Here is a 27501-nt window from a genome sequence, read left to right as displayed (position 1 = left end):
TTTTACCAGTTGTGTAACTGAAGTCCAGCTATAGCCCATTTATTGCTTTTCTTGTGTACCAGACCAGTTACTTTGGCAAAGCAGGAAAAGAAAATTTTTACATGGCTTTTCAAACCAAAGTGTTGTCTCCCTTCTAAGCAATTATGACTGCGTGGTGGTGGTGAATCAGCAATATTTAATACTCTTCTAGAAACTAAAGTTGGGGAGATTAGTTTAAGTGTTCTTCTAACTCTTTTTCTGTTTTCCTCTCATGTTGTCACACCTCTAAAGGGGTTCTTTATTTTCAATTTCTCAGTCAATGTGACCTCTCCAGACCTTTAAGTTGAAGGTAATTGCTAATGGATTAATGCTCTAGAACTCACAAGAATTTAATTAAGCAGATTCTTCCAGGCTTTGCCATCTTCAATGTTTTTCTACTCTCAGCAGTTGTTTTCCCAGTCCCATGCATCTCTGAAGAATCTGGCAGCTCTTTAACTGAACATTGTAGACATCTGTAACTATTTATTCACTTTCATCATACCAGATCTGTCCTTTTTTTTTTTTTTTTTTTTTCCTTCTAGCATGGCTGTAGAATTTCTTCTAATTTTGTCTTCAGTTACTTTTTCACTTTAACTCGCCTCTTTTTATTATGTTAGTTTTGTGAATTTTGTTCACTTCTGATTTTGCTGATCAGTTTCTCAAGGAGTTTCTGTTTTATCGTACTAGTGCTTGGTTTAAGCTCGGGTAACTACTCCTACATTTATACAGTCCTAAAATTACATTTGGCCCTTTGAAGGCATCCGCAAGGCTGATGTGGCCCCCAGTGAAAACGAATTTGACATCCCTGGTTTAGGCTATTCAGTTTCTCATTATATTTTTGATAGAATATAAAATTAGACTAACCGTAGTACTTAATTGATTTGATTGAACACTTACCAGATTCTGTAATAGCCTTTGAAACAATAAATAAAGTTTTGAGCCCACTTGCAAGGTAATGCTGAGTAGTCTTTATGTGCAGATAGCAGAACTGAGGCTTCCTTCTTATATTGTGCAAAACTGTTATCTTTATTAATATAATTTTTAAGTGGGAAACTGCACTGTCCTGACATTTAAAGTAGTTCCATGTTTTAAAACATCTGTTGTAATGCTAAAACCTAGAGGACACACATGGTATTTTGTATAACCCATTGCTTGGCATCCTCGCTGACAGTCATAACTGGGTATTCGTTACTGGAGTTGCAGCAATGTTTTCTGAGGCCTTTTCTGTTCTAGTTTACAGCAGAAGGTGGTTGCAGCTAAAGGCAAAAGAAAACATGTGAGGATGGTTACTGGAATGCTCTATGTGTGCGTAAGCTAACAGGCTGTCCCCTGGACACCTGTGCGATGGAGTAAGGTGCTGGGATGAGTTTTAATGGCTGTTTTGTCATTGTAGTTGAGGATCCTTTAAGATTCAGTGATTTATTCATATTAGGCTATTGCGTTTCCTGCTTTTACTCTAATAAAGGTGTTATGGCAAATCGCCATATGTTTGTCACGGCAGAAGCAAAGTCTTCAATTATTAAAAAAAATTGCTTAACTACATGCACGAAGGTGAAAATAAAGCAGTTAGATGCAGAACTATTAAAAAAGCATTAACTTTACTATTGCTGGTAAAGAACACTGTTGTTGGTGAAAACAGACATTTTTTTAGAAGAAAATATTGCTAAAGAACTGAACAAGACTATTTCCTACTTGTAGCTCTAAAAGAGTCGGGTTCTTGGCATAAGGGTGGACTTGCTGATTTGAGATTATGGTCTCTTTCCTAGTTAAACATGAGGATACAAAGAACATTTGGTGCCAGAATACTCATTGGGCACTGTCCCCCTGTCTTTCTGTTCATTAGTTAAAAGTGTTATTTGACTGGGAGATATAGTTTTAAATTAATACTTTTTATAAATATTTGATCAAATACTCTATCATCTTCTAAGCCATGGAAAATCAGCAAGTTTGGTGGAAATAATAATGCAAGCTGGAGTTGCAGTTTTATTTTGAAATGTATCAGGCGTTATGATGGCAAAGGAAGAGCAAATGTTCTTTGAGCATTTGTGATATGTACAGTGAAGATCTGTGCTTAATCTTCAAGGTCAAGGTCTGAGAGGAGACAACTTACCCAAGAGGGAAAAAGAAGTCTAGAAGTAGAACATCATGATAGACACCTTCTTGTTTATTCTTTCCCCCTCTGAGTGTACCTATCACTTTTTAAAAAGTGTTGTTTTTCTGCCTTCAAAATCTTGCCAACTAATACAGTCATAATTCATTCAGTTTCACTGATATTAATGTACAGGATATTTTAAATATTATTTCTTTACTAACCAGCATTGTAAAAATTTAGTGTAGAGTCCTAGACTTGTACATAATTAAGAAAGCTTGCTAGTCTACTGTAGAATATTTTTCTAGCGAAAATGCAGCTTACACTGAAAAAATGAATTGTTTGAATAGAATCAGATTAGTGATAGCCTGTATATTGATGTGCTCAGTGGTTTTGCTAGTATCTGTCATAAAAAGGCAAAACCAATGCATTGTTAGAGAAAGATGATATTGGAACAATTTGGTAGCATATGTAGAGTCTGGATGCTAAAAGAATAGGGTATGTGTATGCTGTTTATAATAAATGACAGGATGGTAGAAACATGAGGGGAAAAGAAAGGCTTGGACACTATTTTTGTACTTCACAGTGTAAAATAGAAGTGATTTTCTTATAATTTCTTTACCCTACGTAATTGCGGATATTGAAAATTCTTATTCAGCTGAAGGAAGCATTTTAAAGAAAACAGGTTTATCAAAATAAATTCCACTTTGTAACAGCAGAGGTCAGAATATGTCAGCAGATACATGAGATCAGTTCTGCAGTGAAACCCAGAATGTGTGTGAATTCACACACTATATCAATGTGGGCTCTCAAACTGAGAACATTAGCCTGTTTTTAATAGAATATTCACGGTTACATGCCTTAGTTAAAAAGGCACTGTATAGGTTTAACACTTCAAATTTAATGTAAGTGAAACTTGTGTCGAGCTTCTTCTGGATGCGTGTTTCGCTATCTTACTGCATATCGCAAACAAAGACATATTTAAGCAAGAATATATTAAAATAAAATTGGTATATGGGGGCAGGAGGAAGTGGTGGGTGATATTTCTCCTTTCTGTAATGACTTCTGATGCAAGAGAACTGTTTGTGAAAAGATTTGTGCTCTGCCTATCTGAGGTTTTTTTACTATTTAATTATAGAGAAGGCTAGAACTCCTCTACTCTCAGTATGAAAGTACTGGTGTCCTCCCTCCCCACCCTGTGAACGTGCTGATATACCTGGTACAGGTCCCTGTCAGATGGAGGATACTTGGCGAGATGGGCAACTAGTTGAACTCAATGGGAAGATTCCGTTGTTAGTCTGTCAGCTCTGTGCAAGTGTTGTTTGAATGCTTCAAGATGAAGTGACATCCAGAAATTTGTCCTAACAGAAAACATCTAAGTGGACGTGTGTTCAATAAAATGCATGATTTTGTGATGCCCCCAAACAAAGTTAAATATTTCATTGGAAATAACATCGATGGTACAAAGTACCATTCCTTTCTCTCTGGAATTTCAAATTAAAAAAAAACAACCCAAAGACATCACTCTGCTTTGATAAAGCAGTGACCTAATGTGAAAAGCGCGTCCCAGTTTTGTTTTTGTTATGGTAGGAAATGTGTCTTCAACTTTCTCCACTGAGCTGTAAATAAATCAGTGAAAATTTTCGTGTAGAAATGATAAATCGTACCAGATCAAGCAGCAGAGATTGGCATAACTTCATGCAATATGTATGGAGGACAATTTTTAAATTGGGGTAGTCTGTGCTTTGTCTCAGTTGCTAGTCAAAACTTCAGACATTCTTGAAGTCTGCATGTCCTGGGAGGCAGCTGGTGGTAGAAACCTTTGTGGCTTGAACCTGAAATGCTTGAGGCAACTGGCCTACGTTGGAAGAAATCTCGGTCTATCTGGGACATATTCTCCACCAATGAGAAACTGTATGGGTTACTGATAATATTTCTCCATTTAATACATTGTTATTTTAAAGACAAAAGGAAGTTAAGCTAGAGATGAAAAATGTCCCAACTATGTGCATCTGTTTATAATCCAAAAAGTGCATATTTTCTGTGGTTGCAAGATACAAGAGTAATCTTATTAAATTAGTGGAACAGGGTAATCTTCCAAGGCACTTTTGTAGCTTTAAATAGTACATTTTCTGGTACAATTTGCCTGCTTGCATACTGCTCCTTTTTGTGTGCCTTTTGTGGGTCTTTTTTAATCACTGTGGCCATGTCATTAGAGGAGGTTATATGAATATATGCGAACCAGCCTTGCTACAGGTTGGAACCTCTTTGTTTTTTTCTACATAGGACTTTATCATGGAATCATAGAATGGTTTGCTTTGGAAGGGACCCTTAAAGCTTATCTAGTCCAACCTCCCTGCCATGAGCAGGGACATCTTCAACCAGATCAGGTTGCTCAGAGCCCCATCCAGCCTGGCCTGGAATGTCTCCAGGGATGGGGCATCTACCACCTCTCTGGGCAACCTGGGCCAGTGTTTCACCACCCCCATTGTAAAAAATCTTTTCCTGTCTTTAAGTCAGTGCGTTTCTTTGAGAAAGGTTGCATCAGCCGTATGCAGATTAAATCACTTGACATACTGTTGTCTTATTTCCCCAGAGGAAAAATGACATTTTTTTAAGCAACATGGAATTTTCTAATTATACCAATAAATGTGTTCAATTTCATAGATATTGAGAATTCACATTTTAACCAATTCTTAATGGGCTTAACACAGAAACTTCGGGCTAGATTTCTGCCTCTCCCTTGCAGGGTATGGAATTGTTTACGAAGTGTCACAAACATTTCTGCAAAGATGTCATAATAAATATAAGCAAATTATGATTGTCTTCTGTAATAAGGGGGAGATTGGTTGCTTTCAACTAGTAATTAAATCCTGCCTCTGGGCAGTGTACATGGCAACCCTGTGTAGCTGCTATGGCAGTCCATCTTATCTTGGGCTCCTCTAAACACACCCAGGTGAGGAGGCAAGCACTCTGTCAAACCAGTTTGGCTCCCTAAGTAATTAAGTAAAGGAGCAGAGGAGCAATAACATGGCTGGAGGAAGTGTCACACTGGAGGTGCTTGAGTAACTCTTGTGTTGTATCTGATGCTCAGCCTTGGCTCAGAAGCAGAGTGGAGAACGATTTTGAAGAGGAAAGACAGGAAGGGGGAAGAGTTTGGAAGAGCTGCAGTTGTCACTCACAGCCTGCCTTCTGGACCGCAACTTAAAGAATTAATTGGAGCGCAGCAGTTGTCCCTGTGCGGGGCCACCTATGAATTTGACAGCTGCTAATGCTCTACTATCTGAGTTTTTGCAAACCTAGCAGAAGAGTTCCATGGAGAATAAGAGTTTGCTAGTGGTGTATTTGGCTTAATAAAAAATGACCAGGCTGTAGTGTTCAGATAGGAAAGAAAGGTGACAGGGCAGGTGTGGTGCACAAAGAAGGGCCTTTTCATGTCATCTTTAAGTAGGGTGAAGTCATGATTTTGAGGTCAGTGGTAGCCTGATCCCTTATTTCTGTTTGCACTGAAGCTTTTTTTTTTTGGTAAAGGCAAATACATCTCAAACAATAAAGAAGTTACAATCATAGAACAGTTTGGGTTGGAAGGGACCTTCGAAGGCCATCTAGTCCAACTCCCTGCAACGAGCAGGGTCATCTTCAAACAGATCAGGTTGCTCAGAGCCCCGTCCAGCCTGGCCTGGAATGTCTCCAGGGATGGGGCATCTACCACCTCTCTGGGCAACCTGGGCCAGTGATTCACCACCCTCACTGTAAAAAATTTCTTCCTCATGTCTAGACTGAATCTCCCCTCCTTTAGATTAAAACCATTACCCCTTGTCCTATCATAACATCTTGTGGGGGGTAGAATATATACTTAGGAACAACAGGTGATTTGTCTAAGCTACTGTTCAGTGGTACCACGTGTGCTGTGACACGATGGAAGCATCTTAGAGGAGGCATCTTAGAGGAAGAGGATCCTCTGAAAAGCTGAAAGCACAAAACCATGTTTGCTTTGCAGTCCTCCAGATATCATAGAGACACTCAGCACCTTGCTACATGTTTGTCAAATATTCCTTTACATTTAAATCCTTTCTATTTAAAAGGACAGCATTCATATTTTAGAATTCTTCAGAAATGTAACTGGACAGAAAAGCTGGTCAACAAAACTTACTGAGCCTTCAATGTCCTTAATCCTTTGCCCAGACTGATATTCTACCTCTTGTAGTTGTGCTCCTGTCATCTTTTAAGACACACGCCATCCTTTTGCGGCTCCCTTGGACTTCAATTTCCTCCGTAGCCATCCTTCCTTCTCTGACTGCAATTATTTAGTTTCTTTGCCAGAGGCAATTTCTTTCATCTCCTGCCTAGGAGAGGGACTACAAATAAGCACAAAGCCTCTGGTCATGTGTCCTACCTGGCGTCTCTCATTAGATGGTGCTGCGCGGCAGTGGCAATGTCCTCAGCTATCCCAAGCTGTAATACAGGAGCTCGTTACCTGTAATGCAGTATATTGCTGCCAGCCTTGGGAAATGGAGCCTTCAGAATTCTCACTCCAAGCTCAGGAACTTGGTGTGCACACAGTGTGTTTCAAATATCCCGATGTAATTATTTGTATGTGTGTATATCCCTTTAAATTTTGGATTTTGAAAGTTCCTTAAAAAAGAAAAAAATATTATTTTTCTTTAGGTTGCAGTTCTACATAGCTTCTCCCTCTTACTCTTATTTTGTACAACTTAAATGCAGTTAAAAAAACCAAACCAAAACAAACTAAACCTAGTAGTATTCAAGAGCTTTACAGTCTCACTTTTATTTTGATTTGAACAGATCATATCAGGGGAATTCTTTTAAGCTGTTCCTTCCCCCTGAATTATTCCATCTCCAGAGAAGAGCATTAATATTTCTACACCTTAAGTCAACATTCATTTTGGGGACTTCCACCTGATGGTTTATTTTTACATAACTGTTGCTAGATAATTTTGAAATGTCTATAATGCTGTTGTTTAAGCACTGCGATTAATGCCACGTGCCACAGTTCACTGGGAAATGGTGTCGTGATTATTTTTTCCAGACTCTGTACGTGACACTAATTGCCTTTACGGTGTCTTTTTGATCCTGTTAAATGTTCATTTCTGCACAATTTCTTTGCTCACTGTCCATCTGTTGCCATGTTAATGAGGTAAGTAAACCCAGTGAAATGCGTTGGAAACCTATGGGTGTAGAAGGGGATGTAAAATTTGGGGTATGTGGGGATGGGGTGCAAGACGCGGCAATGGGGCTGTTGGTTCTCAAAACCATGTGTGTGCACATGGGGGTGTCCATGAAAGAGAAAGGGGGGGGTTGGTGGATGTTTTTGGCTGAAGCTGACTCAAACCATGTCTCGTTTCTTAGGCTTTTCGAAGTACTGCTTCCAGCAAAGGGTGAAAAAGTTGAAAAGATATTGACAAATCTCCAGTAATAACAAGAAATTACTCTCATGCATGAATGACCTTGCTAAACACACGAAAGCAATTGTATCTAAAGCATTTCCCTCTTGTGTGTTTTCTTTTATCTGATGCATTTTTCCTCCTCCTGCTGAATATAGTTTCAAGACCTTGTGGTTAGATCCTCGGTTCACTCATGGCACCAGCGCTGCCCTCCGGAGAACCACGCATATTTTAAATATATTAAAAATCAAAATCTTAAGTGGACTCAGAATTAAAGCAATAGATTTGTAAGAGGTAACTAATCTAGGGCAGAAGTGTGCTCTGGTTTTGGCCGCTTCTTTTGGTATCTCTACATCTCTCTGCCACTTACGTAAATAATCCCAACAGGGACCTGCTTGCAAATAGCAGTGGAGTTTTAGCATATTTTCCTAATCAGTATAAGCAAAGATGTTGTTTTCTTTAACGTCTTTCCTATAAAAATAAATGCTGGTGAACTGACAGCCTGTATTGAAACTTGCAGCATATGCTCTCTAACCTGGAATTGCAGTAAGTAACAAAACTGAGCTATAAACTTAAGAAATAGAAACATCAGAAGGCTTTTTGTAGATTGCGTTTATCTTTGGTTTTAAAAGGACAAGAACAAAATATTTAGGGATTCAATTCCAGTAAAGTGTTGAATTTACTTATAATACTGAATATAAAATAATAGACTAAAATGTTAGACAAATGTGACATTAATACTTCTACAACAAAAACGTCCAAGTTTGTATTTGCTTTAATCCTTTCCTAACATTTGCCCCAGACAAATGTGATTTTAGTATCACTGGTTCTTTATCTGTTAATGTGGCAAGTAATGTCTCTATTTTAGTTGAAGGTTGTATAAAGAAATATATTTTTTTCTTGTTCATCTGAAACCAAAGTGGTGCAGCTGTCAAACTTTTTTTCCTCCATTAGCAAAAGCAGTGGTGTAGAAAGATTTTGCACAGAAGTTTTGGGGATGCATTTTTTTAATCATTATTACTATTGCGTGAACTCGAAGTTCTTTGTGAGGGCCCGTTGCCGTCCATCCCATCGGTCACATACTGCCTGACTGTCAGGGTGCTGAATTACTGCATCTTTGGGTATGTTAAGCCTCTCAAGAATCTGCACAAAGTCCAAACATTATCCGTCTCTCACCTCCAGCATGCTGTGGTGTGGCTCCAGCCCCTTCCCCAGTGCCGGGAACCCCTGGCTCAATTGCCATGGTCATTTTGGGGCTGAGGAGAGACACTGAGGTGTGTGAGGGAGTTATGCAGGACATTTTCTAAATGCAAACCCATCACATGGGCATGAGGAAGAGAGTGAGAAAGGAGGCTCTGCTGCCATTTCAGGATGGCGGGAAGGTTCTGCTTTTCTCCTGTGACTGGACTGCTCAGCCAGCCCTACAAAACCTTCTGTCAGTGATGGGACTAAGTCTCCTCACAAGTCCTCTTTCCTAAGCCGTGTTGTTGCTGATATTCTTCTAGTCTTTATATTTCAGCATCCTAAGGGAGATTTTGAGAACATACTGATTTTCTGTCCAGGGCAAGCTTTTTGTGTGCCCCAGGTGGACACTGAGCTGTGCATGGATTTGTTTATCTCTTGATCACTTATTCCCCAGCTTAGAATACCATTAACAGCTGGAGCTCAGGTAACAACCAATGCAATACCAAAGGTGTTCTAGAAAAAAGATTAAGAAATGGCGTACATGCTGACTGGCTTTCACAATGGGCAAGTTCACAGGTTGGCTAGCGTGAGAGCGAATATGTGATGAAACATTGTCATTAAGAGATGTCTATGCAGTGAAACTGGAATCTCTGCTCACCACTTCTATAGTCTCAGTTGCTTTTATAGACATCATTGCTTCATATTCCTAATTTCCTGGGTACGGTTTTTATTTTTTTTCCCTGTAGCAGAAACATACACGTAGCTCTGGTACCACCACCATTATACTTGGAAAAGACAACTTTCAAACAACTATTTTTTTCATCTTTAAGGAATTCAGCAGTTGGTTTCTGGTTGTTTCAAGGGTGAACTGTGGACTTTTGTTTTCTCATTATGATTTTGGTTTTTTCTGTGCTTAATTAGGAATGCTTACGGTTAAGGTGCCCACTGCCACCCTTCTTTTCCTGCTAGCCACTGAACTAGTATGGAGCTCGGCTAGCAAATCTTTAAATAATTATGTTACTCTCATTTTGTTTGGGGAAGATGCATAAATACTAATTTTCATTTAACTGAAGTTGCAAAGACATATGAAAAAGTAAATAGTTGGTTGAAGTTGAAGTCATCATGCATCAATTAGGGTGGAAGCTTTAGAAACTGTTTATGAAAGTAATAGTTTCCAAAGCAAACAGATGTACCTATAAAATTACAATAAAATGTCAATTATTTGTTTCTTTTCAGAGAGTCCTAGTCATTCAGTTGAAAATTGTATACCCTACTGGAACACTTATGTCCATCTAATTTATGCTACCCAACTCTATCTATAAAGCAACACATTTTATCACACAAACTAATGTACGTTGATTTTCCTGGTTTGACACCTGTCAGTACAGTTATCAGTATAAACAACAGGAAGCTTATTTATCTTGCTGTTTTGCAGAATGATCTTGTTTGTGGGAGGAAAAAGCTTGACTGAGTTGATTGATCCCAAATGTTTATCTTTGTTCTTTCTGCAGTATTGTTCCATTAAGTCAGGGATTCCCTTAAATGTTGGAAGAAAAACTTCACTCCCATCCTTCAGATTGTGTTTTTATCATGCAATTTGACAGAAGAGCTGACAAAATAGAGTGTAAGCAGCTGATAACCAGAGATCTATGCTTCTCACACCTTCCACACAAGTATTAGTGTGTCTCTTTGCCCCTTATTCATTGTTTTTCTTCATCTTTTGTAAAAATGGAGTTGTATGTTATTTCAGGAGTCTTGGCATGTCTGTTCAGAAGGCATACCACAATAAGACCCCATAATTATGTTGATGATAGAAAATAACAGTAAGACTTTTTCAATAATCAGTCATTTCCTTTTATAAATGTCTGTTCTGGTTTGTTACCAAAGGCAGTTTTGGCTGAAGACTGAAAAAATTTCCACATTCCCTGAAATGAAATGATGCCCAGGGATTTGGGGTGTGGGGTTAAACAGCAGGGTACAGCTTTGCATTGAGCAATATAGCAGGAATTATTCCAGTTGAAGAACAGAAGTCTTACGGATACAAAGGGGGAGATTCACATGGACCAGCATAGTGATCAATGGCAAAAATATTCATCTCCTTCAGCCCTCATACTTCTTCTGTGCAGTTAGATTATACAGCAGGAGTGTTGGTGGATATTTTTATTCTTAATTCCAGCCACCCCAGCTGTTTTCTTCAGTGGAGTTGTGCCTGTTAGGGATTTTAGCAATGAATTGTGAGGACTTGAAATAAGGAGCTTTCTTTTGTATAAATCCAGTCCTCTCTCTCAACTCCTGCACAGTTGTTAGGCTGGCCAGTGTCATAAGTTAATTGCTGCACAGCTGACCAGGAAAACCTCTGTGGGTACCAGCTTCTCAAGCACTTTTTGACCTCTCAGGAGTTTGTTGGACCATGAATTAAATTGTGATCTGTAGGGAAGATAGCAGCACAGTTTCCTCTATGACCTTGGCTATTTTAGTGCTGGTGTCCCTCCTGCTACTGGAGGTGAAATGCCAGCAGTGTTCTCCCATGGGTGGAAGATGTGAATGCCCACTCTTTCTGTACGGCTTCCCAGGGCCCAAAATTCAGGAAGGCAGATCCTGCTTGCTTCAAAAATGAGCTGGGTTTTTTTCCTACCTCTTTACCTTAAGAAAGCTGGTAGCCACTGTGTTTGCACTATTTGCTGCAATGTCAAAAGCTTTCTGCCCAAATGGCTCATTTTGCCACTTCTGTGTTCAAAACTTTGTGCAGTAACCCTCTGACGTATAGTGTGTGCGCCCTTTAGGAAGGATTTGGATAAATCGATTGACTACTGGAGCAAATTGTGGCATTCTTAGAGGTTTTTTGGTTTGGTGTGGATTCTGGTTTTTTTGTTTGTTTTTTTTTTTAAAGAAATGCGGGAAGTCAGAACCAATGGGGAGAAGAAAATGGATTTAGAGAGCTGGAAGCAGTGGAGAGAAGAAAATGGGCTGGGAACACCCGGCCAAGGCCAGCACAAGGCCAAACACCACAAGGTCCCTACTTCAAAGCACAATGGCAGTGTCTCGGTTGACAGCTACCATGTACACCATTCAAGGACAAGCTCATATCCTGTGTGGCATTTAAACAGGGCTACAAATGCTGTTAAGGGGGGAGGCAGGACCTTTTGCAGTACTTGCAGGTGGTGCATCTGAAGTGTCCCACAGAGCAGCTACTCGTGGTCACAGTCCAGAAGAACCACTAGTTTCTACAAGAATGCAAGAAAGGATAAAGTACCTACTGTTTTTGCCTTACTGTTTTTGTTTGTTTGTTTGTTTGTTTTTATGTGTGTGTGTTTCTCTTGTTTCCTGACATACCCTAAACAGTAAAATCTGTCAGGCTGAGGCAGAGCATGTTACTGACAACCGTATATAAAATGCAGTGGGGTCAATACTATATAAAACGTGCCATGAGTCTACTTCAGGGCCCTGCCAAATTGTACAGATGCCAGAGTATTGGGAGTTGCTTGAACACTGACTTGTTGGCTGTAGGTGCAGCCTCTATATCTCTATGTGCGTCTTACAGTAACAGTTCTGTTCTGGAGTGATGTATTGGGTGAGGGTGGTGAGGGCCAAACAAGTGCTGTGAACAGGGAGATGTAATGCTGGGATTATGTAAGGATGGAGCCATTTGTCACCATATCATCAGCTCCATGTAGTAACTGGGGTGGGGGAAGAAAGGCCATTAGCAAGGTAGTTTTCAGATAGTGATGTGTATGTGAGGTGACCTGCCGTGGTGGGCACAGTAGCAGAAACTGGTAGGTGTAGCCAAAATTCTGTAGCTGGGATGGTGTCACAGTGTCATATTTGTATTGTTGTCCCAGTTTCCTACTGCCAATGAGCAGTCAGTCCTCTCTGCAGCATGATATAACTGGCTGTTCCTGCTACAGGCTGAGCTGGGGACTTGAAGTCATAAATCAGTATAGTATCCTTAAGGTTGCTGTCTGATTAATTGCTTGCCCCATGAGATCCTTGCATGAGCCTTCACTAAGGCTGTCGCAGTTGTGCGCGGTTCAGTATCTTTCTTGAATCTTCCATTCCTAACCTCTGTACCTATGTCAGGGTACTGTGTGCTTTACGCTAGTGCAATTAGTATTTATCTCAAATCAGCGCGTGGTGTTCTTGTGTGGTTTGAGATGGTGTAGCCTACATGGGATGGTGGTAGGGGAACTCTGAAAGGGATGGAGAGCAGTTCTGGCCAGCATGAACTGTGGAGCTGGCTGGATTGCGAGTACCTGGCTTCTCTGCAGCAAGGCATCGTTTGGTTCACAGGCTGGGCATGATGAAATGCCACCTCTTTGTTTCTAAGCAGCCAGCGCTTTTGTGATGGAGCATTGATTAGCCAGCATGCCTGTATATGTGGTGTGAGTCGTGCATTAGATGGGCAGAGTCCAGCTTGGTGTTTCCACCACAGCAAAGTTAAATTGAGAAACCTGGTAGTCCCTTGCACTTTGAATTGCATGTGGTGGCACGTATGGGAAGCCAACCTGCTTGAAAACATCTGCCATCTGTGGTAGAGCTGCCTTCCTGCTAAAGCCATTCAAACCAGTGTAAGCCATGGAAGCAACTTGACAGGAACTCCCTTAGTATTTTTTATTAACACTGAAAAATCTTTCATTTTTGACTAGCTTTTAAGGCAAAGAAGGCTTATTATGATCAGCTATATTTGGCCTCCAGTAGGACAAGCCAAAGAAGTGTACTTAATGTTAATTTTGGTACTGAGGCATATAATTAGCATATTCTTCTGTGCCATGTGCTTTTTTGTTCAGTCCATCGTGATTTTGATGTCATGCCACCTTCACAATGGTTGATCTTTGGGTATTTCTTCTTGATTTGCCTCCTTCACCAGGAATTGCAGCAAATGTGAAATTAAACTAGCCCTCTGTGTGTGTGTGTGTGTGTAAGCATTTTAAAAATGTCTAAATTTAAGTCAAGACTTAATTTGCATACTGTTTGAAGTAAATTGCTTGGACCTGGCAATCGCAAGTTACTGAAGTATTAGGGGACGCTGCCTTACAAAAATAAGATCAAACTGGTTTATAGCAGCAATTAAATGTGATTTTATGATATAGCCTTTAATTATGTCATTGCTCTCTTTCTATCAAAAAGGTAGAGGGGAAAAGCAGAATACATCCAGCTGAATGAAGGAGAGAAAACAGATATAATTTGACAATATATGTTGTTCAAACATGGATAAAAATCAGTTTTGCAAGATATTTCCTTTATTATTTGGTGGCTCCCATGGCCTAAGTGGTTGAAAAATTGTCCAAAATCAATTATGCCTATTACAGAAGAGTACTACACCCAGTATAACCAGTTTTAATGAATAAACAATGACTCACAAATCATAGACATTGTTTGAAGATGTAATATCTCAGGATAGGATTAATTTTGTCTTACTCAAGTTCTTAAAAGTCAGTGAAATCTGAGGTGGTCTGTGACGTTCCAGTTTTTTTGAATAATACCTAGTTCCTTTGTAGGCTATAATAGTTACAGCTGTGCTTGATAACTTGCAGTGGGTATTTGCTGGATGAATGTGCTGGGCAAGGTCCTCGATCTCTGTAGGAAAGCTGTATGTAAAATGAAGTACTTGTTTTTGTGACATAAATTTAAGGCATTGTGCAACTTGGCACTCCATTTCAAGCCACCATTGTTAAATTGTTCCTTGAGAATACCTCTTAATTACTTAATTATTAGTTATCCTTTAAAAATCAATATTAATGAAACCTAACTTGGCAGTACCAACACTTTTATTTGATGTCAACAAACCACATAGTCGTCGACACCTGTGGGTCACAAGATCGGTCTGACAGCTCTATCCTGTGTATCAAATCGATGTTGATTGCCACAGTGTCTGCACAAGTAACTTTCATCAAAATGCTTCCAGTGTAAGGTCTTCTAATGTAATCTTAAAAGCTCTGAAAGTCTAATAGTAGCATTTACAACTTTGTATTCAAGTTGGACTCTCTTACTGTTCAAGGATGGCTGCTGCTTATCTGAGGTCATGTGCAGGAAGGCTGTGTGGCACTCAGAAATGGTCCACACACCATTTTGGGTTTTTATTGTGGAAAAGACCACAAGATGTGCCTTGAAGATGTGGTTATGCACTGCAGTGTGGTGCTCACAACTTCTGGAGGGGCTGTGCTGAAGTTTCATGTCTTCAGTGGCACATGCTCCTTGACTTCTTGAGGAATAATTTCTTGGGAGTGACTTCCTTAGCTACATGCTGTGATTCAAATTTTTTGATTTGGTTAATTTTTTTTTAAGGAATTTCAGCATGAAGGTTGTTTGCGACTATGTAAGATACTTCAGGTTTGAGATGGGCCCAACTATAAGGGAAGGAAACATCTCACCATCTATTGCATGCATGATTTACCAGTAAACTGTCAATATTAAGCCAGACATTTGTACTGTGTAGTCCTGTAGATGTCAGCAACAACCTCAGAATGAGAATAGCTTTTTGACTTTGAGAATTGATTGAAGTTTAAGACATAACCATAAAGCTAGACCCCCATCTTACAGCCCCCATTACAGTACAGTTCTGCTATGTGACATGCAAACTTTGAGTTTTTATCTTGCAGAATGGTGGCCTTAATTTATAACCCATATTACCTATTTACCTAAGGAACACAAATGTTTATATTTAAACTTTCAGTGATGTTTCCTCAAAATTATTATCACTAAATAGGACAATTTTTTTTTTTTTTTAGAATATGGAAGCAAAGGGCCATATTTTGTTTGAGGTAACGGTGATTTTCTCATGTTGTCTTTTGAACTTGTTTTTGAAAACGATATTGTCAAGATGCAACATCTTGTCTTCTGTAAGAAAAGACTGTTAAAGGAATAGTGTACTATAAAAAGAAGTTCTCCGAGGGGAATCACTGTCATCCTTCATTGTTAAAATGTTTTGGGGTTGATTTCTAATCCCCCCACCTCCCTTACCTGAAAGTTCAAATTTTCCTTTGCTTGAGTTGGTTTGTTATAATTGTTTCCTTAATTGTTAAATCATAGGAAAAAGAAAACAACACTTAAACCCCAAAGAAGATTCCAGTAACATCTAAATTTATTCTCAGTAGGAAGATTGAAGTTACAGCTTTTTAATTTAAAAATAACTTGCTAGAATTTAAGCAAGCAGTTTATGTATTTCTGGTGTTAGTATGCCTTCCTATTTTAGTTTAGGAAAAAAATAGTGATAATGTGACAGGTCCTTAAAGAGCTACATCCTCTCCATTGCTCTTTTACCAAGCACAGCTCATTTGTTTCACTACTAATTTCCTTAATTACTGTGGTAACCAGTAGCTTTGGTCTGGATGCACGCAGGTTCCACAGCACTTCTAATTGTGTGCCTGGAGTTCTGTGCAGTCCTGGGGATGATCAGGATCCCCAAAGGGAGGTTTGTAATTAGCTGGTGACCCAACCTGGTGACCTCTAAGCACAAATGCATGCCCTGGTAGTGTTTGTTTGCTATATCCAACTGGGATAAACCCCTTGGTTTGGACTGTTTTAGGAATATTGACTACTTTTCTGACTTGAATATCGCTTACTAATCTGAGTTTTGAGAAGAAATCTGCCCAATTTGGTCTCTTCAAGAGACACAGGCAGGTGGGGGACCTAATAGTCCAAGTGAGTTTAGACTTGATCAGTGTGCTGTGTTGATGGTCTCATTTAAGATGGAGTTAGTGCTAGAAGCAAACCTTGTGGTGTGATTTTTTTTGTTATTGATTTTTTTTATCTTTGTGGTGTTTTGTTTAGGATTTTTTTTTGGTGGGTTTTGTTTGTTTGTTTTGTTGTCTGGGGTATTTTTTTTTTTGGTGGGAAACAGCTTTGCTGAAAACCTGTAGGCAATGCTTTTGGCATTGAGTATCTTAATTCTCTTATAAGACATTGTTCTTGTTCACTGCTTTTCACCCTGAATATAAAAAGTAATCCCATTGGCATAGTCCTGCTGCTTGCCAAGTAATGGGAACTGATGTGCACATGGTAATACAGACTTACGGAGTGGGTCTTTAGTCCTACTGCCTTAGATGCAAGTGGCAGGCAAAAAAAACGCTATTAAAATACTTGATGCCAGGTATCATGAGAATACACGTTGCAAAATGAAGTAGAAAAGAAAAGACTTATTTCTTTGTTTTGTACTTCTGTTTGAAATTTATTTTATGCTTTTCAGTGTGGCTGGTATTGCTTTAGAAAATGATAAGTATTCCCACAGAATGTGGCTGAAGATTAGGATACGCTAGAGGAAACTATTTTAAGAGGTTGGATCTGACTTCTTTTGAGGCATAAAGAACCGGTTTTTAAAAACATATTTCTTTTGAAATCAATGTAAGAAAATAATAGTATGAACTAAATGTTGAATCAAAAAGTGAGGGTTTTTTTTAGTACTCCTTAAATACTCTTGCTAGGCCTGATTTTGTATGTGTATCCAATTAATTCTGAATTCTTATTTTTACAGACAGTTACTGGGAAAAGCTTTGGAACCAAAGACTTTCGAGCAGCTCTAGAAAATGGAGTCCTGTTGTGCGAGTGAGTATTAATTTACCTTTATAAAAATCCTTCAGGTTAACCTCAGTTGACCTCTTTCCTTGCTGCCTTTGACTTTTTTTTTGAAGTACTGCTAGTATTTTGTAATAAGTAATTTTTTAAATTTTATTTTTATTTTTAATATACCCGTTCTTTGCTGTGGGAAGGAAGAATGGCCTTCAGACATCCTCTTTCTAGATCTAGATGTTCCACGTATTGTCCCACACAGTCCTTCGTGTGTTATGGAGAGGATGGTGCTGATGCTCTGGCCATTTGATTGGTTTTATTGGTTAGAATGCTCATGGTGTGCTGTGGCCATTGCTGGGATCAAAGCACTTACCCCTATAACTACTGTTGTTTTTTGGGGTTGGGTTTTTGTACTTCATCCCTACCCTCTTGTAATAAATTATTGTGAACTCTGTGTACTGACTGGTTCTTCTCTAAATACAGAAAGCTACCTATTCCTACCAAAGAACTTTATACCCAGAGAAGACTTTTTAAATTTTTCTAAGAAATATTGCACTTCAGAAGTGAAATTTATAAAAATATAAATTAAAGATAACAGGCAGGCATCTGATTTAATGTGTCTGTAACTTACTAATAGTGCTCTTATGGTTACATCCAAGTAGCTCAATAATGCAGAATCTGTTGCATGTCATTCAACTTACTTTATAAAAACATACTTAAAACAAAACAAAAGAAAAACACCACCCAAACACAAACAAAAACCCCCTCACTTTAGGATGATAAAAGTAAATGGATTTGGTCTCAGCATAACATAGAAATATGTTATTATGTACGTGCACGTGCAGTCTGGGTTTCAGTACTTTCTAAACTGACTTAGTTGTTGCTTTCAACAACAAACTCTGGCCTCAGCTCTTTTTGGAGTGCTTTTTCTAAAAAGCTTCCTTGTGCTTATACGTTATAGCTTGGCATTAATAGGGCTTGTCTGGTTTCGTTGCTAGACTGAGTCAGAGGAGTAAAATGTCCACTCATCAGGTCTCTTCCACATATCTGTAATTGGTTTTGTACTTACTGGAACAGGTTTCCAAGACTGGAAGCAGTGCTGATCCCTGACTATTTTAAGGAACGGCAGGTGTGAATGTCGTTAGAACGCCAGTAAGACAGAAATCTCATTGGACGACCATCTTAGACATTTAAAAAATATCTCAAATCTCAGAGCCTCTCTTAAATCAGTTCAGTCAAGCTAACTTTCAGAAAATATCTACAAAGATTCAGTTCTCTGATTTTTTTTTTATTTTTCTTTTTCTCTATTTCAAAAATATTAAAACAAATGTGAAAAAGCACAATTCCTGCATTTTTTTCCCCTTCTGTGAATAATACTGTGTTTTCTGTCCTTGCTTCTGTTTTTCTGTTTGGGCCCTTTGCCCATCCTATCTTGCCAGTTGCTTCTGCAGTTATTTTTGTGATATGAGGGAGTTGATTCACTTTGAAGGTTGAATGGTGTCGTAGAGCTGGACGCTGTGTTTTCATTACTTATGTAATCAAATATTAACTAGACTGAATATGGTAATAAAAATGGTTTATATTTTGATAAGAAGGTATTTCTTTAGCTATGTGTTTAGTGGGATGTGTGTATTGTATTCAGCTGTAACTTCTAAATAGTGTCTTTAAGAATTGGCAGTGAACTGATATATTCTAATCCTCTGATATCTTCGTTGTTCACACTTATTTGGCAAAAGAATATGAGCCTCCATCTGCCAAATGCAAATAAGTTAAATTTATCTGTAATTAATAGCCATATGCAAGAAAAACATCCTGTAATTTCTTCAGCTGAGCAGCTTGCCTTAGGAGGCACGCCACTTTCTTTAAAGCTAAAGATGCCTCATTATGTTGCACTAAATCATATGGTTGTCTTCCTGTGTCATAATTTTAAACTTGACATACTTGACATACAAGTGACTTATAGAAATTCTGTGGAAACAGAAAAGAGTAAGGTTGAGAAAGGTTTTCAGATAGCAATTTTCACCAAAGTCAATAGAGTGCAAGATTTTAAATAGCGGAGATAAACTATACATGACATTGCTTATTTCTCTGGTTCACCTGGGAGATGGCTAGTTTAATGTTCACAGGTATATTATCTCTAGAGATGGTATACTTGACTTAAATTATAGCAGATAACTATATTTGCACCCTGTATTCCTGTTGCAGTCCCGTCAGTTTGTTTGACCAATGTAATGACCAAGAGCATGTCTTGACTGGCTGACCAGTTGTTGACAAAATAAAGCCTTTTACATTTTACTGTATCTCCCGTGTATACATTAGAGGAAGAAAGTCACTAAAGTTTTCCCAGTCACATGTGATTTAATGTTCTGAAGCACAGTAAAACAAATAAAAATTTGCAAGATTCAGAAAAAATAAATTAGGGCTCAACAAATCACTACTTTTTTTTTTTTTTTTTTAAAAGTTATCAAATGTATTTTGTTTACTAAATAACTTAATGCAGCTGAAAAATTTCAGGACTTGCTGCCATTATTTCTCCCTCTGCAAGCACTTCAAAATCTATCCTTCATTCCAATGTTTATGGGTAAACTCTCTTCTTTCTGTTTATTTTCCAAATATATTTGCTGCTTGAGCAAAAAAAAAAAAACAACACAACAAACCAACTTTTCCCACATAGAGTTTTGAACTCCAGGTCCTGACTCTGCATTGGTGTGGGTAGGTCATAAAACCTTCCCGATGCTTTGTGGGCTAAAGGCTCTGGCCGGACAGGCAGCAACAAGGAGAGGAAGCAGGTCCAAAACCCTCAAAGGTATAATATAAAGGCAGATGAAGTCTACAGTGTGTCCTTAGGTCCCTGTTCTCTGCTGATCCTGTGGCCTAGTGTGTAATTCAGTGAACCGCAGTATTTCCCTGCCTCTGTGAGTGAGTATAAAGGTGCAAAGGGATCATGTGCCTTGTCCTCACTGCAGGACAAGGTATGGATTTGGGCTTGTGTATTCAACAGTGATGTGTTAGTCTGTCCTATCTTCTCAGTTTTGTTATGAATTTTATATAAATAAAGGTATATGAGGTGCAATCTCTTCTGGCTAAGACTGAAAATATGACTTGCATCTGTAAACTACATGTACCCTAAATGTTTGTTGTACATGTCATACTGGAGTTGATAGTACATTAAAACTCAGTTGATTTCCTATGCTTATAGGAATATCAGAGCTTTCACACTGAAAAATAATATTCTGATACAGTTTTCACATCTTCTACATCCAATCTTTTATCTAAAGAAATGATTTAAATGGGAAATTTGAGTCTAATTAATATGTAGTGGAAACACAGATCTATTTCTGCCTACACTGCCTACACCTACCCAGGCATTTTCTTTTCTTCTTTCTCACTTCGCCATTCTCAAAAATATCTTCTCTTCCCCCCTCGCCCAGCATCTGTGCAACTTCTTGAAAAACTGATTTTTTTAAAGAAAATTAGGAGGCGTTAATGGATTCAAATTTACTTGGTTCAAACCATGTAGTTAGGACTATATGCAAAGTATTTCTTAATAAGCATTGATGCTCATGCTTAAATAAAGTTGATTATTTAACAGAAAATCATATAACTTCTTTTTAGTTTGATTAACAAGATCAAACCTGGCATCATTAAGAAGATCAATCGTCTGTCAACTCCAATTGCCGGCTTGGTAAGTAATGACATTGAACGTGATTTCTGGGATGTGACTCCAAGTTCTGTTTGTTTTTAATGAACCTATTCTTACATGGTTTCATTACAAAAACCTATTATGATTTCAAGATTTTTAACTCCATTTCAATTTTTGTTTAAAATTTTACCATTTATTACCATTTACCATGCATTGACTTAGACTGCAAATGTTACTTGTTCTGTGCTTTGGATCTGTAGCTTTAGTCACCTCGTCACCGCATGAGGCTGCATGATCCTCAGATACATCAGCCACAGGGCTGATGGGTCCTGTGCATAAATCTATATAGCGTTACTTCTCTTTATTTAAAGGCCACCATCCCATCTTATATTCACAAACCATTTCAGATGTCCCTCTGTTAGGGAAGGGGCAGACTAGGAAATGTTCTCTGTAACCTGGGTATTTTTAGAATCTGCTTCTCCTCCCCCCACAGCAAAGCTTAGGTTGCATTAAAATAACTCTGATGATGCAAAGATCCCTCTTCAGGCTTCATCTGCGGGATTTGCCAATGTTTTGGCTGTAAATTATGTTGTCTGCAGGGTGGGAGAAAAAAAATACATGTAATCATTTTTCATTGGAAAAAGAAAATAATTCTTGTATGCTGTCTGGCAAATTTGCTGATCAGAGACTGTAGGATAAATTTTTAGCATCAGAACCCCTTTTGTGGGATCCTGTCACCAGAACTTTTGGTCTCATTTTATAAGGCCCAAGGTGGGCAGGGACATATGCACGACTCCTGTAACAAATAGAAGATCCGACCTTATGGTAAACGTGGAATCTCAACATTAGGGAAAATTACCTCATTTCTTAATAGGGGTAGAATGTGAAACATCGCTTGATACTGGTATGTTTTAATGGGATGTGCCAACAAAGTATCTGCTTTTGCTGGTCAACTGTGTATCTCAGAGAAGAAATGTAGTGAACTTGGCTGGAGGTTGTAGGATTGGGTTAACTCACCATATATTATTGCACAAGCTGAGAATGTGCATTTCCACGTCAAATGAATGTAGAAAGTATTAGCTGCCTTTGTCCCAGAAAAGCTCAGGGTATTAGACTTGCAAATAACGAGTGCTGCACATTCTTTGCCCATGAGGCAGCTGAAAAAGAATTCAAATGAAACCAAAATCATTCTGGGGATGACAGCCCAGTTATTCTATCAGCAGTTTGATTGCCTAAATGGCCTCTGAAATAGCCAGTTGATCCAAACCAGAAAACCATAGACTAAATTTAATTTTTGTGGTGACTTAAGTGTAGTCTTGACTCATAACTGAAAGAACTCTCATTTTACATGTGCTTTTGTTTGTTTGTTTCCAGATGCAAAAATTCAGAGTATTCATTAAGTGTGTAGCTGATATCTTACTTGTAGTATATTATTGTTCCTTCAAGTTGTTTCTAGTTCCTACAAGTCTTCAAAAATAAAGGAAAGGGGAGGAAAGGTGAATGATTCTCATAAACCAAGGTCATCCAGTGGCATTGTTGTTAAAATACCACTTGAAGATAGTCATTGAGAGAGCTGATGTTTTGTGTTAACTCGTGGAAAAAGTTTTACGTAAATACTTCAGTTTCAGAAGATTGTGATTATGAGGTTGATAATGGGAAGGTTTCAGAAAATGGTGGTTATGATAGTGTTGGTGGGAATGGAGGTGTATTTTCCCTTACTTGAGAGGAATGTGCTCAGTTACAGCAGCTTTGAAGGGCCCAGCTTTCATCCTGACATGTAAAACTCAAACTGAAAACCATAGACATTTCTAGAAAAGTGAGCATTGGTACCTGACAGGCTTGGGATACTGTGGCTGATTAACTGTAGGATTTAGAGATGGGAAAAGCTTGCAAAGGAATTAGCTGGTAGGCTTGCTTGCCATATTCTGGAAGTATTTTCATTGCTTATCCCATAAATCTAGATACCATTTTGTGTGGCTTCATATATATTCTTTTATAGCTCTCATTTCTGCTGTTTTCGATGTCTTTCAGTCTCTTTTTTTTTGTATTTTTTAAGCCAGATGGAAATTTTAACTTCAAGAGATGGCATTTTTTCCTAAATGATAGAGAGATACCACAACTTGTATTTGTGTCTTGTAAATCCTGTAATCTGAAGATCTTTTGATCGTTTTTGTTCTACAGCACCTCTCCATGGTTCTCTAGGCCCATGTCCTCAAGTCCATTTCCAAAACATTTTATGCATTCATCGTTGGGCAACTAGTATCCATTTATCTCCTGGCTTTTCTGATTAAAATGGAACAAAGCCCCCCTGTTCTTGACAGTTTTTTGGTAGTCTTGATTATCAGAAGAAAATAAAAGCTTTAAAAGACATCTTGTTTCATTTGTGTGGTGTTTGTTTGTTTTCCTCCTTCCTCTCCAGGATTTTCTTCAGGTTTGGTTTTGCTCTGCAGGGAGTTAATAAATTTGACTTCCAAATAAGTGTGGGGTATTTTAAGTTTTGTGCTCACTTCAAGTATTTGTCAGGGAGTTTTTCACCAATATAGAAATAAAATGTTCAACAGGCATCTTCAGTTGAATCTCCAGAAGAGTTTCGTCATATTGTTTCTTTGACTTCATGGTTATTTTGGAAACAAATTTATTGAGTAAAATACTAAATGAAAGCCTACATGAATAATGAAAGTTTTTCTTTTACATGGAATATTGTTTGCTGTACTTTTTTGTATTGAGTTAGGCAGCTGAGGTGCTTTTTGTTTAATGAAGTATTAATTTGTTATGTCATATTTGCTTTTCTGACACCTTAATTCTCAAAATCTAATAGGCGCTTTATATTAGCAGGACCACCTAAATTCCAGCCACATTTTAGACAACTGAAAATAAGCGTTAGCTTTCACCTTTAGTGAAGATGTGCTGTCTGCAGGGTACAAAGCACCAACTCCAGCAGAAGCTGCAGAAAGATGCCACCTGCGGCAGGTTGACTTTTAACAATGCACGTCTCAGAGACAGTGGTGTTCCTGTACATTTCCTGAAGGGAGTTAGCTGGGATGTGGCTGTTGGTTTGTTTGCTTTAATTTTGGCTGGTTTTTAAAATGCCATTTGTTTAAAACCTTCTCACTGAAATAGTTTCTGAAAACTAAAAATGTAATTTCTGCTTATCTTTCGAACTGTCTAAAATACACAGTTTGTGTAAGAAGTGATGCATATATTTCCCCCAGTACAACAGAGCGGGCAAACAAACCGACACAGAGCCTGAAGCCCCGTGGCATTTCTGGGCGATATCATAAGTGTAACTGAAAGGTCAGAGGATTGTGGAAGCTGGAGTTTCATTATGCATGGTAGTGGAAGTGCAGTCTGCCTTAAAAATCCACTTTTTTTCTGGTCCATACTTATGTGAAACAGAGATGGGATTTAAAGAAAATAAATCTTGCTGGGTTCAGATCCTGCAAAATGATTTTGCCTTGAGTTCTCAGGGTGTGGGGGTGGTGGAAAGCAAATGAATGCTTAGCAAAAGCAAACACAAAGAAAACCTGGTTCTTAATAAATATGGGTTTTTCAGCTTGAATCCCAGCATGTGAGGTGGTTTGGATAGAATCACACAAGGAGGAGGACTTTGTGGTCTGAGAACATATTGCCAGCAAGGCTCTGTGGAGCATTTTGAGGCACATCTTTGTCTGCGGCACCGTTGTTTCACAGAAGCCTCACATTTCCAACTCAGTTGGCTGAACATAGATAGTATAATTAACTGGAATGAAAGTCATAAGACATCATGAGAGGGTTGAAAGATGAATGAGTTTTGTATAGTATATGCAAGCTCGACTTGTCTGTCAGAATAATATATTGCTCAGGATAAATAACTGTATGCTCTGTAGCAAGGCAAAATTTTAGTTAAAGTTTCCGGCTGAGACCAGGTGGTGAAGAAAGGTCAGAGTTAGAGTCAATATCTCCTTGGGAGAGTGGTAGTTAATGGGAATCTTGCCTTGCAACCTACCAGTTTGGTTGTTCAAGACTGTCAGTCTTTCCTTGCAGCTCCTGTAAGACTGAAATGCAATGCTTTGCTCTGTGGTTGGGAAGTGCTTCATCATAATCAGAGGCATGAGGACTGTGGTCAAACCACAGGGCAGAGTTAGAAAGCTATTGGATTTTTAGAATTGTAAATGCCTTTTTTTCTTTTTTTTTTTTTAATTGGTTCTTCATTTCAAAAGAATCGAGATGTTGCTGCCTCTGACTCTTTCAGTGTGACTGTTGAATTAATTTAGCACCAAATGTTGTCTTAATGAAGCTCTTCAATTTTGGCAGAGTTTGGTTTTTTTTGGTGAAATTTTCTTTCCCTTTCACACAAGGAAATAAAGTTGTCCATCTCTAGTCAGTCCCAGGCTTGAACATGTGCATCTGAAATACTGTAGAGCGAGATTTTTTTGTCCTGGTGGGCAATTAAGGTTCCTTTAGGGTGAAGAGCATCTTGATAGTTTTCCAGGTAGAATTTTTCAAACACTTTCTCAGTTCACCAAGGCACAACATGCCCTTCTGAGAAGTGCTACTCAAACATCATTGCCTGTCCTTAATGCAATCTGATATAGCACCACTACATTGTATAGTTTACTTATTTAGTGTATCAGAAGGTATTCATCCCACTTGCACCAAGACAACCACCTCCAACAGTGGGGCAGAGCCACTTGGTTACAGAGCTCATTGGCATACCTCCCAAATGAGGAAAGCAGGGAATAATAAAGGTAAGAAGGGGAAAAACATGAAAACAAGCTATAACAAAATGAAAGGGGAGATAAAGATGGGGTGGAGAAGATAAAAATGCTGCCATTAAAAAAATGTTTTTCTGGACCTTTGTGTGTAACACTTTGCAAACCATGGAACCGCCCTGGTACTTCCTTATCTCTTGTCATCAAGTAGAGCTGGCCAAAATTTCCTTTTCTGTGGGAAAGCTTTCTTGATAAGGTTTGAGTGTGTGTGTATGTGAGATGCAGGGGAATGGTATGCAGATAACATTTTGACTTTATTATAGGTCACTTTTAAAACAACTTTGTAGGCAAAATCCACACTTGGAAAGTGAATATTTCAGTTGTATGTTTTATTTAGGATTTGGCTACAAAGTTCCCTCTCTAGATTACTTAAAATCAAATTAGTTATGTTTTCCAATTAGCTTTTAAAACCTGATAGTAATAGTAATATGAGAGGTTTTATTCTAATTTTTAAAAAATCCTACTATTTAAAGTAGCACTACTTATTCCAAAGGTGATTTCTTCATACTGAAAATCCTGACTATGTATTTTCTCCTGCTGTTCGCTTCCTTGTGTTTAGTATAGCCTTTATTTGGCCCATGCTTTCTGTCTTCTTGCATTTTCTGTTTTGTGTTTTAATAACTTGAATTTTTAAATATTAAACTACTAGTCTGGGAATTTGATTAGTATGGGCTACATTAGTAATATTAGTAGTAGCTTTTTTGGTATGAAAAAATGAGCATAAGAGAACTCCCCCTTTCAGTTCTTTATGTCGAATGAGGAAGGACAAATGCACAAGCAGATAAAATAACAGTAGCTTTTATGTAACTTAGTTCATTTGCCTTGCTACCAAACACCAAAAGATAAAGGCTCAAAGCCAGATGGAATTGCAGGTTGTGCAGGAACTAACAGTGTCCAAAAACAATCATAAGAAATAGCCTCATAAATTTTGGTCAGGAGCTATCTAATGAGCTGATAACCATTTGATGTGTTCTGTTTACTTGTCTGATATTTATTTTTGAAGCAATGAGGGAGTAATACTGAGTGATGTGGAGAATTACTTTTTGTCCTGAAGGTTCAAGTCACCTTTTTGACAGGTACCTCTGCCTCGAGCCCTGTCTCCATCACTTTTCTCATGGCTGATCTGGGTCCTGGGATTTTAATGCATCTGTGAACTGTAACTTCAGATGTACAGGGTGAGTGTGTACCCAGCACTGCTGCAAAGGGCGAATTTGCTGAAGTCCTGTTCAGTGTCTTTTACCTGGAAGCTGTTTAGTCCAGCATTGCTTTTCATAAGGCAAGGTGCAAGACGATACGTATCTTTTTCTGAAAAGTTGATAACTTCAACGTGAAAACAAAGTTAAAGGGCATCATCGCCTGTTTTCAGATGAATATGCTCAAAAAGTTGTTGGGGAATTCAGAAGACAAGTATTTTAAGAGATTTCTAGTTACTTGGCGTAATCTTTGTTTGCATGAGTTGAGATTTCTGTTGTTGGTTTTGGTTTGTTGTGTTTGTTTGTTTGATTGTTTTGTTTTTTCAGTAGCATCTAGTCTTTCTTGTGACTTTTATTCTTCAACACGTCTAAAAGTTAAGAGGAGTGGGGAGAAAGTGAATAGAGTCTGACAGAACTCATGCCCTTCATGCAGTATGTGCTCTCCTTTATGATGCATCCTGTACATTTAATGCAGGCTCAGAAGCACGCGAGGTCATAGAATCATTTTGGTCAGAAGAGACCCTTTAGATCAGGGAAGTCATATGTATAAATGTAATTTTAGGACCTAAAATTACATTCAGCCCTTTGAAGGCAACTGCAAGGCTGATGTGGCCCCTAGTGAAAATGAGTTTGACACCCCTGATTTTAAATCATTGAGTCCAACTGTTAACCTAACTCTGGCACTAAACCATGTCCCTAAGAACCTCATCTGTGT

The 27501-nt window shown here is 38.4% G+C and overlaps 1 protein-coding gene across 1 annotated transcript in view; it reads left to right on the top strand.

The window, feature by feature from the left end:
- The window catches only part of LMO7 (LIM domain 7), a gene marked incomplete at its 3' end in the record, with an annotated part of 133644 nt that overhangs the window by 18725 nt on the left and 87418 nt on the right, over positions 1 to 27501 (top strand). The window contains exons 2-3 of the mRNA XM_080352510.1: positions 17165 to 17235; positions 20815 to 20884. Of these exons, the coding sequence (XP_080208636.1) occupies positions 17165 to 17235; positions 20815 to 20884 (141 nt within the window). The remainder of the gene's footprint in view (positions 1 to 17164; positions 17236 to 20814; positions 20885 to 27501) is intronic.

The sequence above is a fragment of the Nesoenas mayeri genome, assembly GCF_963082525.1.
Source record: "Nesoenas mayeri genome assembly, chromosome: 1".
Classification (NCBI taxonomy): domain Eukaryota; kingdom Metazoa; phylum Chordata; class Aves; order Columbiformes; family Columbidae; genus Nesoenas; species Nesoenas mayeri.
The sequence above is the reverse complement of the archived record's forward strand: the minus strand, read 5'-3'. Positions and strand labels throughout refer to the sequence as shown.